This window comes from Oryctolagus cuniculus, chromosome 13 (genome assembly GCF_964237555.1).
Source record: "Oryctolagus cuniculus chromosome 13, mOryCun1.1, whole genome shotgun sequence".
In the NCBI taxonomy this organism is placed as follows: Eukaryota; Metazoa; Chordata; class Mammalia; order Lagomorpha; family Leporidae; genus Oryctolagus; species Oryctolagus cuniculus.
In genome coordinates this window covers 65,625,973-65,642,712 of record NC_091444.1, presented here as the reverse complement: position 1 = coordinate 65,642,712, position 16,740 = coordinate 65,625,973, and the positions used below count along the sequence as shown (strand labels likewise).

The window sequence follows — 16,740 nt, the reverse complement described above, 5'->3', positions numbered from 1 at the left end:
TGCCTGTGGGCTTGCCAGCACCCCGCCATGCCCCAAGTCCCAGCTGCACATGTGAGGAGCAAGCCCTGAACGGCACACTGGGGAAACTGAGCCTGTGCGTGCAAAGAGGTGACTGGTCCAGGCCTTGCCTGACTTCCTAAGACTGAGGGGTCACCGGGTGCCACAGAATGCCACCTGGAGAGCCTGTCGTATTAAATGGTTCTTTTTAAAGGGGAAAAAGAAAATGAAGCCCCACAAGTCACCGGGTGACCCTGGATCTGAGGGTGCAGGGTCCCCACTGTCTTCCCCAGCACTGTCATGCTGCCCCTGCCCTGCTCACACAAGCCAGGGGCTTCCGGCAGGCTCTCAGCATGCTCTAGAAAGCATTGCATTGATAGGACAAACCCGACAGCCAGAAAACGGCTCCTGGACAGGCGGCGGCAGAAGGGGCACCTGGTGAGCAATTAAGGGAGCCGACTCAGCCTGCAGCCACAAAGGACCAAGGGACGCAAGAGAAACCCGGGGCTTCTCTCCCAACACCCCTCCCACTCCTTCATCTCAAAGTAGCAGGCCACCTGTGCCACCTCACGTGGGCCACGCGGACACTGGGGGCAGCGCCAGCTGGGGGAGGGGACAGGACCGTCTGCCTCGAGGTGGACAGTGCAGCAGACCCCTGTCCACATGTCTCTGCAGCCCGGGGATCAGCAGCACTGATGTGGTTTCTCCTGACTCGGTTCCTTCATGCCCCCCCACACCCCGCAAGCTCCTTACCTTCGTCTTCTTCTTCTTCATCCTCAAGACCCTCGAGGCGATCTGGATGGTGGACAGGGTTTCCGCATAGTTGCCGGCCGCGGCCGAGATGTGCGCGATCATGGTGGTGCGACAGTTCATGTTCCCCAGGGACTCCCGCAGCAGCATGGTGAGCTTGCTCTCCCTGTCCAACACAGTGAACGAAGGCTGCATCAGTGCGCCACGCTTCGCTTCGGCTGTCAGGGGAGGACTTCAGCTCAGTACCCGCCTGTGTTGTTGTGGGTGGTGGCGGCTTTTTGTTTTGTTTTGTTTTAAATGGTATATATATATATATATATATATGTATATATATATATATTTTTTTTTGACAGGCAGAGTGGACAGTGAGAGAGAGAGACAGAGAGAAAGGTCTTCCTTTGCCGTTGGTTCACCCTCCAATGGCCGCCGCGGCCGGCGCGCTGCGGCCGGCGCACCGCGCTGATCCGATGGCAGGAGCCAGGAGCCAGGTGCTTTTCCTGGTCTCCCATGGGGTGCAGGGCCCAAGGACCTGGGCCATCCTCCACTGCACTCCCTGGCCACAGCAGAGAGCTGGCCTGGAAGAGGGGCAACCGGGACAGAATCCGGCGCCCCAACCAGGACTAGAACCCGGTGTGCCGGCGCCACAAGGTGGAGGATTAGCCTAGTGAGCCGCGGCGCCGGCTTTAAATGGTATATTAATTAGCATCGTTTTCCAGCACGGGGGCATTTGTAGCTGGCAGCTGAGCAAATGCTTCTAGCTCCAAGGATGGAATTCAGCAAAGGACCTCCCTGGGCACTTCTGCCCTGGCTGTGGTGGGCTCTGCTCCTGTGTGTCTGTGGATCGTATCACGGGTAACGGGGCCTGGGGCTAGGAAGGAGAAGGGATCCGGGAAAAGGGCTTGGAGACTGGCGGCTCCCTTGCTATCTCTGCACCCACGCCTGCTCTGCAAGCTTCTGCACACAGGCGATCCCTGTAACAAAGTAGCCCCCAGCCACGACCTGTACTGAGAGCTGCGTGCTGCTGATACGTGCACGGTTATCCTTGCCGAGGAGTTGCAACCAGTTTATTGTCACTGTCTCTTACCGCTCATATCCATACTGAGCATCAAGAAAGGACGGTAGTGGAGAACCGCAAAGGTCCCAAGTACCCATTCTATCAGCCACAGAAAGAACTTTCTGGAAAGGCCTTTGCAGGTGCTATGTGGGACCAGTGTCTTAAGTGGTGATAATGAGGCCCATGGGTTTATAGACAGCATTTTTAGGCTCTTTAACAATCAAGCTGCTGGGGCTGGCGCTGTGGCATAGTGGGAAAAGCCACCACCTGCAGTGCCGGCATCCCATATGGGCACTGGTTCAAGTCCTGGCTGTTCCACTTCCAATCTAGCTCTCTGCTAATGCGCCTGGGAAAGCAGTGGAAGACGGCTCCAGTGCTTGGCCCCTGCACCCATGTGGGAGACCTGGAAGAAGCTCCTGGCTCCTGGCTTTGGATTGGCCCAGCTCCAGTCATTGCAGCTATTTGGCGAATGAACGAGCAAATCAAAGATATCTGTCTCTAACTACTTATCCCACATTTTTCCTGCCTTGCTTCTTTCAAATAAATTACTTTTTTTATTTATTTGAGAAGCGAGTGAATGAGCATGCCTGCCCACTGGATCACTCTCTAACGCCTGCAATGGGCAGGCTGGGCCAAGCTGCAGCCAGAATCTCGGAACTCAATCCAGACCTCCTACGTGCAAGACGCCCAAGTACTTGCCCTCACCTGCTGCCTCACAGGGTGCACATCAGCAGGATGCTGGATTCTAAAGCAGAGCTGGGACTCGAACCCAGGCACCCCTAGTGCAGTCTTCACTGCTGCGCCAAGCTCCTGCCCCGCCCTGCTTCTTAAAGGCGCCCGCAGCCACGCCCACTCAGGTGCTGCCAGCCGTCATTCACGTCTGGAGCTGGCCCAGTCCTGAAGGCAGAGGGAGCCCCACGTCGCCAGGGTTCACTGTGATGCCAGAGGAGAGGAGTGTATCCTGTGTCCACGTCTCCGTCGGGCTGCGGGCCGTCTCTCCGCAGAGGGACCATCCCGCTCCGCAGACTGCGGGAGACTGCCACCATCCCACACCCGCCCAGCCGCCAGCCGCCTCGAGGGAGGTCCACGGAGTAACAGCAGCAAGCCTCTTCCCACTTGGGACCAATTAAGGTGTCAGTTCGGGGATGCTGGGTTCCCTGGGGCTGAGTTCCAGGTAATTAAAAAATATCACAGGACTTCCTTAAAGCAAAGTAATCAGCGATAAAGCCACCCGTGGTGGAAGGAGCGGTACGAGCACACGGAGGGGGAGGGGCCCAGCCGCGGGATGTATCCAGCAGGGTGTCGTGGTCACCACCACTCACGGGGCAGTCCTGTCCCAGTCCAGCCCCGCGGGAGTCCTGGCCGTCGTCTTCACTGTAGGAGGTGGAGGACAGAGTCCGTTTGGGTTCAGTGTGCTCACACACGGTCAGGCCTCGTAACTCACTTGGACTTGTGGGATTACTGAACACTGAACCACAGCTCGGAGGGCAAATCCAAGCTTTAGATTCCTAGTTTTTTTTTAAAGATTATTTATTTATTTATTTGAGAGGTGGAGTTAACAGTGAGAGGGAGAGACAGAAAGGTCTTCCTTCCATTGGTTCACTCCCCAGATGGCGGCAACGGCTGTAGCTGCGCCGATCCAAAGCCAGGAGCCAGGAGCTTCTTCCTGGTCTCCCACATGGGTGCAGGGGCCCAAGCACTTGGGCCATCCTCCACTGCCCTCCCAGGCCACAGCAGAGAGCTGGACTGGAAGAGGAGCAGCCGGGACTAGAACCAGCGCCCATATTAGCAGGGAGCTGGATCGGAAGTGGAGCAGTAGAGTCTTGAACCAATGCCCATATGGGATGCCAGCGCCACAGGCAGAGGATTAACCTACTATGCCATGGTGCCCGCCCTAGGTTCTTAATTTTTAAAATGATAATCTATTTTCTTCTAGCTGACAGGCAGTGAAAGAATCGTCCATCTGTTGGTTCATTCTTCAAATGCAAGTAGCCAGGCCTGGGCCAGGCCAAAGACAGGAACCTGGCATTTCTTCCAGAAGGGGAGCCAGGATTCAAACTAGTACCACAATACAGAGCAGGCATTTCAAGCGGTGGCTTAACTCGCTGCACCACAACACCTACCCTCGGTTTAGGATGTGTGGGCCTCTAGTCACAGCAGTTAGTCAGCTGGTCCACACACACCTAGCTTCATGTCTGCTTCTGTGGAAAAACACCTATTAAAGTAGCTATTTCTGGGGCCGGTGCTATGGCATAGCAGGTTAGGCCACTGCCCGCAACACTGGCATCCCTTATGGGCACCGGTTCAAGACTCTACTGCTCTACTTCTGATGCAGCTCCCTGCTGATGCACCTGGGAAAGCAGCAGAAGATGGCCCAAGGTCTCCGGCCCCTGCACACATATCAGAGATCCAGAAGAAGCTCCTGGCTACTGGCTTTGGCCTGGCCCAGCCCTGGCCACTGCAGCCATTTGGGGCATGAACCAGCAGATAGACGATCTCTCTCCGTCTCTGTATCTCTGCCTTGCAAGTAAATAAATGTTAAACACAGTTGATGTATGCAGCATTCCTTCAGAATAAAACACGGGAGAATTTCTCTCTGGACCCTGCCTACTCTGCCTGTGACCGTCTTTGGCTTCAGCCTCTCAATAGTGCTGTCTGCTGTGTCTTTTTCTTGTCGTTTCTCATCATCTCATTCATGGTCAAGGTCGGCCGCTGTTTCACCTTCGCCGTAGCTAAACTATATACTCCACCGCTGCTTCGGCACTTTTCTTGGAGTGGCCTCGCAGCCAGCTCAGGGCACTGCCTCTTCCTGTATTACTGATGATGCATTGGCCCTGGATTCACGGCCAGTGGCGCCCTAGCTCATGGCTGATGAGAGCATCAAGCTCTCCAGCCTCTGAATAAGACACGTCGCAGCCTCCTGGCCCCACGTGGCGCCAGACTTCAGCCCCACACGTTGGGGTCACTTAGCAGCATCGCCAACGAGAAGCACAAAACAGCAGATGCCTCGGGCTCAGGTTTCCAGTACGAGAGCTGCACCAAGAGACAGCGTCACCTTGGTGCACCCCACTGGGGACATGTGCACCTGGACGCTGAGCTGTCACCTCTCAGCACGTGGCCGTGAACGCCAGCAAAAGCGCGGTGAGCACCGATTCTGAGGTCACAGGAATTTTAGTGAGCAGGCAACTTTGAAGAAGGAACTGCTCTGTGGGGTTCCCCCCGAGGGGGCCTGTCACTCACACCTGGCGGAGGCCACTTTGTCTCCACGTGAACCCAGGGAAGTCCTTGGGAAACGACACCACCACAGAGAGAACACGGGGCGGTACCACTGTCACTGCCAACTGCTGGTCTGCCCACCCCCAAGAGCCCCCACCCATGACTCAATCTCACAGACAGATGTTCATGACGATCCTTGAACTTGCAGCAGAGACAGCGGGTGAGGGTGAGGGTGAGTGCCAGGGACCCAAGGTGCAACTGTCGGCAAACCCAGTGACCCTGGGAGGAACCGAGACCATTCCAGAGAGCCTCCAGGGCAACGGGCAGGCAGAGGCAGCCCCACCTCTGCATCCAGACTGAAGCGGCAGGAAGGACGCCAGACTCCTGCCTCCCGTGGGAGGGGCCCTGGCCAGGGCGGGGACACGCTGGGCAGGAGCAGGAAGGGGCTGGGGACAGGGCAGAGCTGATGGGGTCTGCAGAAGCCCCCGGGGCCACGCTTTCAAGTAGCCATGCTCTGTGCACACGGGTCCCCCCACCCACCCACCTTGACAACACTTTCCTCTTCAAATGATTTTTGGAAAACACACTCTTTAAAAGAAGCCAAGCCTGCTATTAGACATAATCAAAGGGCAGGGAGAGAACGGACTTCAGTTAACACCCTGCCAGCGGAGGACATGAAAGGGCACGCAGCGCTGGAGATCAAACACCCCAGGGCCCCACAGGCCAACAGCGGCCCAGGGCCTCCACACCCCAACACAGCGCCACCTACTTGTGCACACATCGTCCCAGGCCGCTGCTGTGCCGCAGGAGTCAGGGTATCCGAACAGCGCCCCTGTCTCCCACAGAGCCACTAACATTTACTACTGGGCCCTTTACACAGAGGGCCCTGCCCCCCCCCCCCCCCCCCCCCCGTAGAGGAACAATGCAACTCGGTACCAATGCAGACTCAGTCATGACCTCCTCACCCTGCTGTCCCTCTTCACAAGGTCCGGGCAGACAGAGAGGAGCAAAGAAACACCGCGTTAGAGAGCACGCGGGCCCCAGGCCTCAGCCCCGGGGTGACCGCCCAGATCGCTTCCTGTTTCATGCAGAGACAGAAATCTGTTCTCTCAGCGGGGCTGGGAGGCGCTGCTCACACCCGTCAGTTAATTAACTCCCAGCACCACATGCTCGTTCAAGAAGCAGTCGCTGGGCACCACCTCAGGTGAACGAGGTCAGAATGCCCTCCAGCCGCCCGGTCCCCCCAGGGACACTCCCTGTGAATGCACACGATGGCGCCCTTTGATGGAGACCAGGCACCGGTGGGCATTTGGCTTAGCTGTAAGACTCCAGCTAAGGCGCCCGCGTCCCACATTGGACTTCTTAGGTTTGGTACCTGGTGCGGGCTCCTGACTCCAGCTGCCCACCAGTGCAGGCCCTGGGAGGCAGTGATGATGTCCCAAGTGATTGGGTCCCTGCCATCCCCATGGGAGACGTGGCTCATGTTCCCAGCTCCCAACTCCAGCCCTGGCTCATCCCCAGGTGCTGGGGGCATTTGGGGAGTGAACTACTGACTGGGAGTTTCTTCTCCTGCTATGGAAAAAAAAATTCTCCCCCCCCCCCCCCAAAGCTAAAGACAAGGGACATCAGTAAGATGGGCAATTTGGAGCCCCTTGCACCTGTCTCTGCCCCCAAGGACAGCCAAGGCTTTGGAGCCCCTTGCATCTGTCCCTGCCCCCAAGGACAGCCAAGGCAGCAGACCGGCCACTCCACTTGCACACTCGAGTACTGCAGAGCACTGGAGTGCACACAGGGCTGGGAGGAACCCTGTGGGGCACAGAAACCCGGGCGGGCCACATGGGCAGGGAAGGAAACCACTCACCTTCACTCCCCGCGCCCCTCAGATGGCTCTGGACCCGAAGGGAGGCTTCCCTGCGGGGGAACAGGCATGAAGGGGTTCCTCTGCAGACCCCATCGCCACCCCAGCCACCCAAGGGCTTCAGCACTGCACCTGCCTCGGGCCTGCGCTGCTACCGTAACATCTTGGAACCGGCTGGGGTGTGTCCTGCCCCGCGGGCTCGGTGGCCACTGCACTCCTGCCATCCCTGAGGCTTTGTCGCTCCTGTGCAACCCATATGGGTTAGCTCACCCTCCCTGGGCTGCACTGCTGCTGGGCCACTGCGCGGGTTACTCCCTCCACCTTGCCACATCACTGCTGCGCCCTAAGCCTTGGGGCTGAACCAGAGCTCTGCTGCCCGGAGAAGTGATGCCTCCGGGTGCCAGAGCTGAAGCCCTGCCCCGCCTCCCAGGGAATCCCAGCCATGGCCACCCAGGCACTCACGTCCCCCCAGCAGCTGAGCTGAGGGGCCCACTCCACCTCCCATGGGTTGGGTGCTGGCGCTGAGCCAAGCTGCCCTGGTTCCTGGGGCTGAGCTGATGGGGCAGCTGCACCCTGGGGAGAGAGCACTGGCTGAGCTGGGCACTTCTGCACCTCCAGGGCAAACAGCTGTCGTACCCTGCCTACCCAGAGCCGGACCAGCTCCCCAGAGTCCGAGCTCCCCAGACCCCTCCGCCCCCACACACACCTCACCAAGGAGAGAGATCATTGCCTCCAGGGTCCGGGCCGCAGCTGCGCTCTGCCAGTCCTGGGTCCTTGCTGTCACTGCACACAGAGCCTGGGAGGCTGCTCTGTCCCATCACCCCAGGGACCTGGTCACAGCTGTGTGTGCCTCAACTTGTAGAGCCAGGGCTGCTACTGTGCCCTCTTGGTTCTGGTCCCCCAGATTACAGCTCAGCTCTGTTCCCCAAGGCCCAAACCTCCAGGGCACCCCTTCTTCCCCTGAGCCAGGCCAGCACCGGGCTCTGCTCCCCAGCATCAGTCACAGCTACCACCCGGCCTCCTGGGTCCAAGCTGCGGACTTCAGACATTGCGCTGTGGGTGGTCCTCATCCACAGTCCTGAGTCCCAGTTCCCAGGTACCACAGCAGGTTTGGGAGGCCCTGAGCCCAGCACCCTGCCCCTGCGGCCACTTGGACAGCCTCTGCCTTAGAACCCAGTGCCACGGCACTGCTTGGGGGCCATCTCAGACTTATCCCTCAGGCTTGTGGGCAAAATGAATCAGGGGACCCCAGAAGACCTTGCGGCTAGGACAGTAAACACGGCATGCTGTGTTTACAACGTATAACTCCTGCCTGGACCACAGAGGGACCCCCGGTCATCACTGCCATCGGTTGCACCTAAACAAGCCGCAGTGAGGCCATACGACCACAGCCACGCAGAACCAGAGCCACCATACCAGTCCCCGCTGGCGCCCTGGGACCTATGTGCAGGGCAGAGTCCCCCTGTGCCAGACACTGTGAGGTTTAGAAGAGGCAAGCGCGCCATCAGGTGTGCAGCTGTCGACGCAAGGACATAAGAAACACGACAAGGTCGGGGAACGTGACACCACCCCAGGAACCCAATGAAACTCAAGTAACTGACCCTGAAGGAAAGAAAATGCGTGCATTGCCTGAGAAAGAACCCAAAGTAATTATGTTAAGGACGATTCATCAAGATGCAAGAGAATTTAGACAGACTCTAATATATAGATATAATCTAATATAGAATAATGATCTCTCAATGAAATCATTAGAGAACCATGATACGAATGGGAAATTCAACAAAGAGCGTTACCACGAAATAGTCCATTTGAGATGCTTCCTATAAGCCTCGTGGTAACCACGAAACACACAGCTTTAGCGGATACACAGATGACGAAGAGAACTCGCAACTCAGCACTATAGAAAACCGCCAGGAAGGTGAACAGGGACAAAGGATCTGTATGCAACTGGAAAATAACTAACAAAGTAGCACAGCCAGTCCCTCCCTGGCCATAATTTCTTTGGATGCAAATACATTGAGTTATCAATCAGCAAATACAGGGAAGCTGAATGGGTTAAAAAAAAAAAAAAAAACAACCAAAATTCCAAATATATCCTTCCTTCCAGAATCCCATGTCTCCTTTACGGACACAAATGTGCTAAAGGTAACCAGATAGTGGTAAGGGTGGCTGTATTAGATCTAAATAACAGACTTTCTTGGGGCCAGCACTGTGTCACAGCAGGTTAAAGCCCTGGCTTGAAGTGCTAGCATCCCATATGGGCACTGGTTCTAGTCCCAGCTGCTCCTCTTCCAACCCAGCTCTCTGCTATGGCATGGGAAAGCAGTGGAAGATGGCCCAGGTCCTTGGGCCCCTGCACCCACGTGGGAGACCCAGAAGAAGCTCCTGGCTCCTGGCTTCAGATCAGCTCAGTTCTGGCCATTGCAGACATCTGGGGAGTGAACCAGCGGATGGAAGACCTCTCTTTCTGTCTCTTCCTCTCTCTCTAATTCTGTCTTTCAAATAAATAAAATAAATCTTAAAAAAAAAAAAAAAGACTTCCTATCAGAAACTGTCAGGGTTCATCAAGAGAACATAACAATTACGAGTATATACTTACTCAACAGTGGAGCACCTCACTCTAGAAAGCATATATTAGTGGCCCTAAAGAGAGAAATAGCAATGCGATAGTAGTAGGGACGCCAACAACGCACTTTCCAACTTTAGTACATGTGCTGCTGAAGCGAGCACAACAATGCACTTTTTTTAGAAGATTTTTTTATTTTAAAGTTAGAGTTATACAGAGAGGGGCAGAGAAAGAGAGAGAGAGAGAGAGAGAGGTCTTCCATCCGATGGTTAACTCCCCAATTGGCTGCAATGGTGGGAGCTGCACTGATCCGAAGCCAGGAGCTTCTTCCATGTCTCCCACACGGGTGCAGGGGCCCAAGGACTTGGGCCATCTTCTTCTGCTTTCCCAGGACATAGCAGAGAGCTGGATCGGAAGTGGAGCAGCCGGGTCTCAAACCAGCGCCCATATGGGATGCTGGCGCTTCGAGCCAGGGCGTTAACCCGTTGTGCCACAGCGCTGGCCCCCAACAGTGCACTTTCAACAATGAGCATATCAAGCAGATAAACAGTCCACTCTCCACCCGACAGCAGCAGAACATACATTCTTCTCTAGTGTGCGTGAGGGATTCTCCGAGACAGGCCATACAGAGGGCCACAAAACTAGTCTGAACAAATTAAGGTCAAAATCATATCAAGTATAATTTTTTAACTGTGAAGGTATGAAACTAAGAAGCAGCAACAGGAATGATTTTGGAATATTCACAAATATATGTAAATAAACAATATGCTACCAACCAATTCGTAAAAGAAAAAAAAATCAAGAAGGGATATAAAAAATTCTTGAAACAAACACCACATACCAAAATCTAGATGAGGGGCCGGCGCTGTGGTGTAGTGAGTAAAGCCACGCGTGCAGTGCCGGCATCCCATATGGGCACCGGTTCAAATCCCGGCTGCTCCACTTCCAATCCAGCTCTCTGCTGTGGCTTGGGAAATCAGTGGAAGATGGCCCAAGTCCTTGGGCCCCTGCACCTGCGTGGGAGACCTGGAAGAAGCTCCTGGCTCCTGGCTTCAGATCAGCTCAGCTCTGACCATTGCAATCATTTGAACCAGCAGATGGAAGACCTCTCTCTCTCTCTCTCTCTGTAACTCTGTCTTTCAAATAAATAAAATAAATCTTTAAAAATAAAAGCAATTGTAAGAGGAGAGTTTATAACAGTAAATGCCTACATTAATAAATATCCTAAAATCCAATGTTATACCTCAAGGAACTTTCTGGAGAAAAGGACAAACTAAGGCCAAGGTTAGCAGAAGGAAAGAAATGATGATCAGAACAGACATCAAACAGAAAAGCCACAGACAAAAATCAATGAAACTACGAGTTGGCTTTTGGAAAAGATAAAACTGACAACCCTTAGCTAGACGAGGAAAAAAGAGAAGATGTGGACACATAAAAACAACATAGGTGAAAGTGGAAACATCACAGTTGATGCCTGAGCAATACAGGGTTCCAGGGACCTATGATGAACAGTCACACGCCAACGACAGATAACCTAGAAAAAACGAATGAGTTCCTAGAAAAGTAACAGCTACCAAAGCTGAATCAGGAAGAAATAGAAAGCTGAACAGACTAATAACAAGCGAAGATCCTGAAGTAGTAATTAAAAATCTCCCAACATGAAAAAGCCCAGGACCAGATGGTTTCACAGCTGAATTCTACAAACTTTCAAAGAAGAATTAATACCAAAAATACAGCCAGAGGGAATATTTCCTAACATATTGTACAAGCCAGCACCACCTTGATTTCGAAGCCAGAAAAAGACAACACAATAAAACTGTCAGTCAGTATCTCTGATGCACACTGGTGTAAACATCTCCAATAAAACATTAATAAGTTGGATTTTACAATATATAAAAATTGTACATCATGATCAAGTGGGATTTAAGTCTGGCACGCATGGCTGCTGGTTGATCACATTAACATACTTGGTTAAGACACAAACCACATCATCGTCTCAACTGGCACAGAAAGAACATTTAACAAAATTCCACATTTATGTGAGATAGACAGACAGACAGACAGATGTCCCCCATTCCCCTTGCTGGTTCATTCTGCAAATGCCTGCACTGTTTATGAGGGTCAAAGCTGGGAGCCGGAAACTCAGTTTAGGCCTCACACATGGATGGAAGAAATCCAGCTACTTGAGCCATCGCCACTGCCTTCCAGTCTGCATTAGCAGGGAGCTGGGATCAGGAAGAGGAGCTGGGAAGTGAACCCTGGAATGTGGGCTCTTAACTAGCGTCTTAACCATGAAACCAAACACTCACCATCCATATCCTTTCTTGATAAGCCCTCAACAGTTTAGGTATAGAAGGAGGATTCTTCAATATAATAAAGTCCACTTATAAAAATCCACAGCTAATACGATACATGAGGGAAGACAAAGCTGTTCCTATAAGATCCAGTACAAGGCACAGAGGGTCACTCTCACCACTTCTATTCAGTATAGAATTGGTAGTACTTCCAAAAGGAAGTAAACCTGGCTCAATTTGTAGATGACATGAATCCTGTTACAGAAAACCCCAAAGAGTCCTCCAAAAAATTGCGGACATAAATGAACTCAGTAAAGCTGCAGGATACAAAATCAACAGACAAAAATCTAAGGCGTTTCTATACACAAATAATGACCTGCCCAAAAAAGAGATCCAGAAACCAATTTATGACAACATTAAAAAATACTTAGGGGCCGGCGCCGCGGCTCACTAGGCTAATCCTCCACCTTGCGGCGCCGGCACACTGGGTTCTAGTCCCGGTCAGGGCGCCGGATTCTGTCCTGGTTGCCCCTCTTCCAGGCCAGCTCTCTGCTGTGGCCTGGGAGGGCAGTGGAGGATGGCCCAAGTGCTTGGGCCCTGCACCCCATGGGAGACCAGGAGGAAGCACCTGGCTCCTGCCTTCGGATCAGCGTGGTGCGCTGGCCGCAGTGCACCGCTGGAGCAGCCATTGAGGGGGTGAACCAACGGCAAAAGGAAGACCTTTCTCTCTGTCTCTCTCTCTCACTATCCACTCTGCCTGTCAAAAAAAAAAAAAAAAAAATACTTATTATGGGGCCAGCACTGTGGCACAGCAGGTTAAAGCCCTGGCCTGAAGCGCCAGCATCCTATATCAGCGCCAGTTCTAGTCCTGGCTGCTCCTCTTCCGATCTAGCTCTCTGCTATGGCCTGGGAAAGCAGTGGAAGATGGCCCAAGTCCTTAGGCCCCTGCACCCATGTGGAGACCTGGAAGAAGCTTCTGGCTCTTGCCTAAGGATCGGCACAGCTCCGGCCGTCGCAGCCACCTGGGGGGTTAACCAGCCAATGAAGACCTCTCTCTCTCTCTCTCTCTACCTCTCTCTGTAACTCTTTCAAATAAATACAAGTAAATCTTTTAAAAAATACTTAGCAATAAATTTAAGGACATGAAATACCTGTACACTGAACACCTCAACACACTGTAGAGGATACAATTAATGGAAAGATACGCCTCATTAATAATTAATATGGTTAAAATGTCCAGCTACATAAAGCAGTATTCAGATTTAATGTTATCCTTACTGATACCCAATGCTATACTTTACAGAAATGCAAAAACAATCCTAAAATGAGTGTTGCACACAAAAGTCCTGCATGGCCAATACAATCCTGAGAACAACCAAGTTGAAGGCAGCACACTTCCTGATTCAGAATTATATTACAAAGTTATAGTGATCAAAAAATACCGTACTGGCCTGAAAAACAGATACAGACCATCGGAGCAGAAGAGAGCACCTGGAAAATCCAGACCTATCAGCTGATTTCCAACAATGGCACGAAGAGGACACAGTGGGGAGAGAACAACCTTGTCAGTGAATGGTCCTGGGAAAACTGGGCCTCCACATTTACAAAAATGAAATTGGAGCGAATCTTGCAACATACAGAGACATGCATTCAAAAATCAATAGAAAACTTAACTGTGAACCTATAACCATAAAAATCCCAGAAGAAAAAGGTACTGGAAACCCTCTTTGACCTCAATCTCAGCAGTGACTTCTCAGACATCGCACCAAAAGCTTAGGCTACAAAAGCCAAAATAAATTGGAACTGCAACAAACTAAAAGGCTCCTGGACAGCAAAGGAAACAATCAACAAATGAAAAGCCAATCTACAGACTGGGGAAAAAATATTTGCAGACCAGACATTTAATCGGGGAGGGGGGGTTAATTTCCACAATTTATAAGGAATTTATACAACTCGATAGCAGTAAAACATAAAACCCAAGGTGTTAGTTCATTTTTTGTTACTCTAACAAAATACACGAGACAGGCTCCTTATGAAGAAAAGGGGTCCACTAGCTCGCGGTTTGGGAGCTCTCCCATTGGTGTGGGGCCTGGTTGCAGCCTGAGGGCAGCTGGCATCATGAGGTCAGTACGGGCAAGAACACCACAAGCAGGAAGCCAGGGAGAATCCAGGGGTCTGGCTGGCTCTCCGATCAGCTCAGTCCTGCAACAAACACCTCGCTCCCTTCCCAGGGCACCACCCTCCGGGACCTCCCAGAGGCCCTACCTTTGAAGGTCCTAGCACCACCCTGGGGACCGAGCCCCCCGCCCCCCGCCACATGAACCAGAACACAGAAGAAAAGTGGGCAAAGAACCCAGGCAGAGATTTCTCCCGAGATAACATAAAAAGAGCCAACGCATGCCACTGGACGTCACTCATCATCACTGCAGGGAAGCGCAACCCAGACGGCTGTGAGTTATCACCTCACACCTGTTAGGGTAGCGATCGATCGTAAAAAGCAAGACCAGATGGCAACGGTTGGTGAGGGTGTGGAGACGAGAAAACTTTTGTATAGACTGTTGGTGAGGACAGGGCAGCCATTAAGGAAAAAAGAATGGAGGTTCTGAAAAGTAAACTAGAACGACCCTATGACCCAGAAACCCCTCTTCTACACCCAAAGGGAATGACACGACCACTTCATAAAGATACCTGCACTCCCATGTTCATTGCAGCATTATTCATGATAGACAAGACATGGAAGCAAGCCGGGTGTCTGTTCATGGATGAATGAATCAGGAAAATGTGAGATATAACATATATGTAAAATGGAACATCCCTCATTACATAGACATTATTATAACATATCTATTATATATTTTACATTACATATATAATGGAGTTTTATTCAACCTCAAAAAAGAAGGAGACCTTGTGCATGAGTGGACTTGGAAGACAACATGCTAAATGAAATTAGCCAGACACACACACAGAATATTGCATGATCTCACGTATATAGGGAATCTTTAAGAAAGAAGGAATCAGATCTATAAAGAATCGAACAGTGGTTATGGGAAGGAGGGATACACAGCAGGAGATTTGTAGAATGGATAGCACGAGGACTATGGTAAACGATTATGTGTTGTGTCCAGGGTTTTTGCTAAATGAGTTGATTATAGCTCCTCTTGACATGCAGGAAATGGGTAGTTATGTGAGTCGGTGGGTGTGTTAAATTTGTTTCACCATAATCATCATTTTACTCTCTATCTAGATCTCATAGCTTCACACTGTATGCCTAAATATTTGAAATGCAATTTGTTTCAAAAATAAAGAAATTAAAAGCTAAGGACATGACACAAGAACAAACCTGAAACAACTCAGGGCAGAGAAAGGCCCTGTGGAGATGAGGGATGCCCCCACCCATCGCGGGAAGCCCATGACTGCCAGAGGCCGCCTGGGCCTCCATGGTCATAGCACGGTTCTGTCTCCCGAGCTGGCATCCGAGGAGGTACGGAGAATTCTTGCCTTGCCCAGGTCCTATGTCCAACAAAACCTGCAGTCCAGCCCCTTTGTGCAAGGGCAGTCCAGGGTCAGAGTGTTTTTCACTAACTTGGAAAAAGGAGCCCTCCCAGCTGGGGAGATGGAGCAGGGCCGCTGATGAAGAAGTTCAAAGTCACGCCCAAGCTTGGCCGGCTAATTTCACAAGGAGATGTGAAATTCCTTGTGCAGAAAGACTTTTTCTCCAGCTAGCGGGTGTGTGTGTGTGGGGGGTGGGGGGCAGAAGGTGGGGCATCAGCTGAGCATGTCCTTCCGGAAACCAAGAGGGAGGGGGCTGGGGTCGGCTCACGGGGGCACCCAGTGCTGACCCCCCGCCGGCCTTCGCTCAGGTCCCCCGTGGGTAAAAATCGCTTCCCTCAGGCTTATTATTTGGAAGGCACTGGGGGGCCCCCCCGAGTTCATGACTGCTTTGTGGACAGGCAGCCTTTTGGGGGATGGCTTTCTTCGCGTTCCCTCTGGGCAGGCCCCCTGCAGGAAGCCAATGTTCTAGGGGCGGATTCTCTGGGTTCTGGCCCTAGCAGTCAGGAGTGTGATTTCGGGACGCGCTGCCCTAATGGCACCGTCAAAGGAGAGGGTCGCCAGGTGCAAGGGCCCACTGCTCGCTCCAGATGGGACTCCCTTTGCCTCTTCCGCGGGATGCTGGGAAGGACACTGCAGGACAGAATAGAGAAGCAGTCCTCAGGTCTTTCAGAGGGCGCCCTGGCCCGCGGCACGAAGCATTGCCAGGAACAGCTCCGGAGTGCAGCGTGTGCGTTAGCGGGCTTGGCGGCACTGTGGGAGACCAGTCGTCTCACTGTGGGAGGGGTGGCTGAATGTGCTCTGCCCACCCCCCATCCCCCCAGCCTGGTTCTCTAGGACTGTCCCCACGGTGGCTCGGAACTTCCCCAGCAGTGCCCAGTGAGAGGCAGCAGGGAAGTGGTGAAGCCTAGAGGGGCAGCAGCGGCTCCTCTGCAAAGGAGGAAACCGTGATGAGGTTTCCTGAGGACATCAGGAAACACCTGATGGACTGGACACACACGCTAGGAGTTTCACACTGCAGGTAGGGGTTGGAGTCTATAGGAAAAGGAGCTGTAACTTCACCAGTACGCACAGGGAAATGAAGCTTAGCTGAAATATGGGTCCTAGATATCGGTATGGTTCCCCGAGTAAGAAGAAATCCGTGTTAATTGAGCCCACTTCTTGAGCAAGACCTGATGTGACAGTCAGTAGTCTCAGTAGTGTATTTGAAGAGAAGTATAGGATGCAACTTGGATTTATTACTAATAGAAGGTATCAAGCTAAAATCCGGATCAATCTTTGATTGCATTTAACAAGGTTCGCTTGCAATGTCTGAAATGGTTACAAAAATGGGTTCACTACAGTATGTTAAATGTGTGAAAACATCTTTAGTTACCCATTTGCTTAACAGCTCATTCCTTCTCATCTAGACCAAGGAAAAACATCACATCCTGCCAGTGCTGTGGCACAACGG

General features: G+C 52.3%; 1 protein-coding gene across 4 annotated transcripts in view; it reads right to left on the bottom strand.

Annotated features, from left to right (window-relative positions):
• Nucleotides 1-16,740, bottom strand: part of KIF26B (kinesin family member 26B) — a 517,449-nt gene that overhangs the window by 21,383 nt on the left and 479,326 nt on the right. For all 4 annotated transcript variants that reach the window (XM_051820805.2, XM_051820806.2, XM_008268162.4 and 1 more), the window contains one exon: nt 751-913. In XM_051820805.2, the coding sequence (XP_051676765.2) occupies nt 751-913 (163 nt within the window). The remainder of the gene's footprint in view (nt 1-750; nt 914-16,740) is intronic.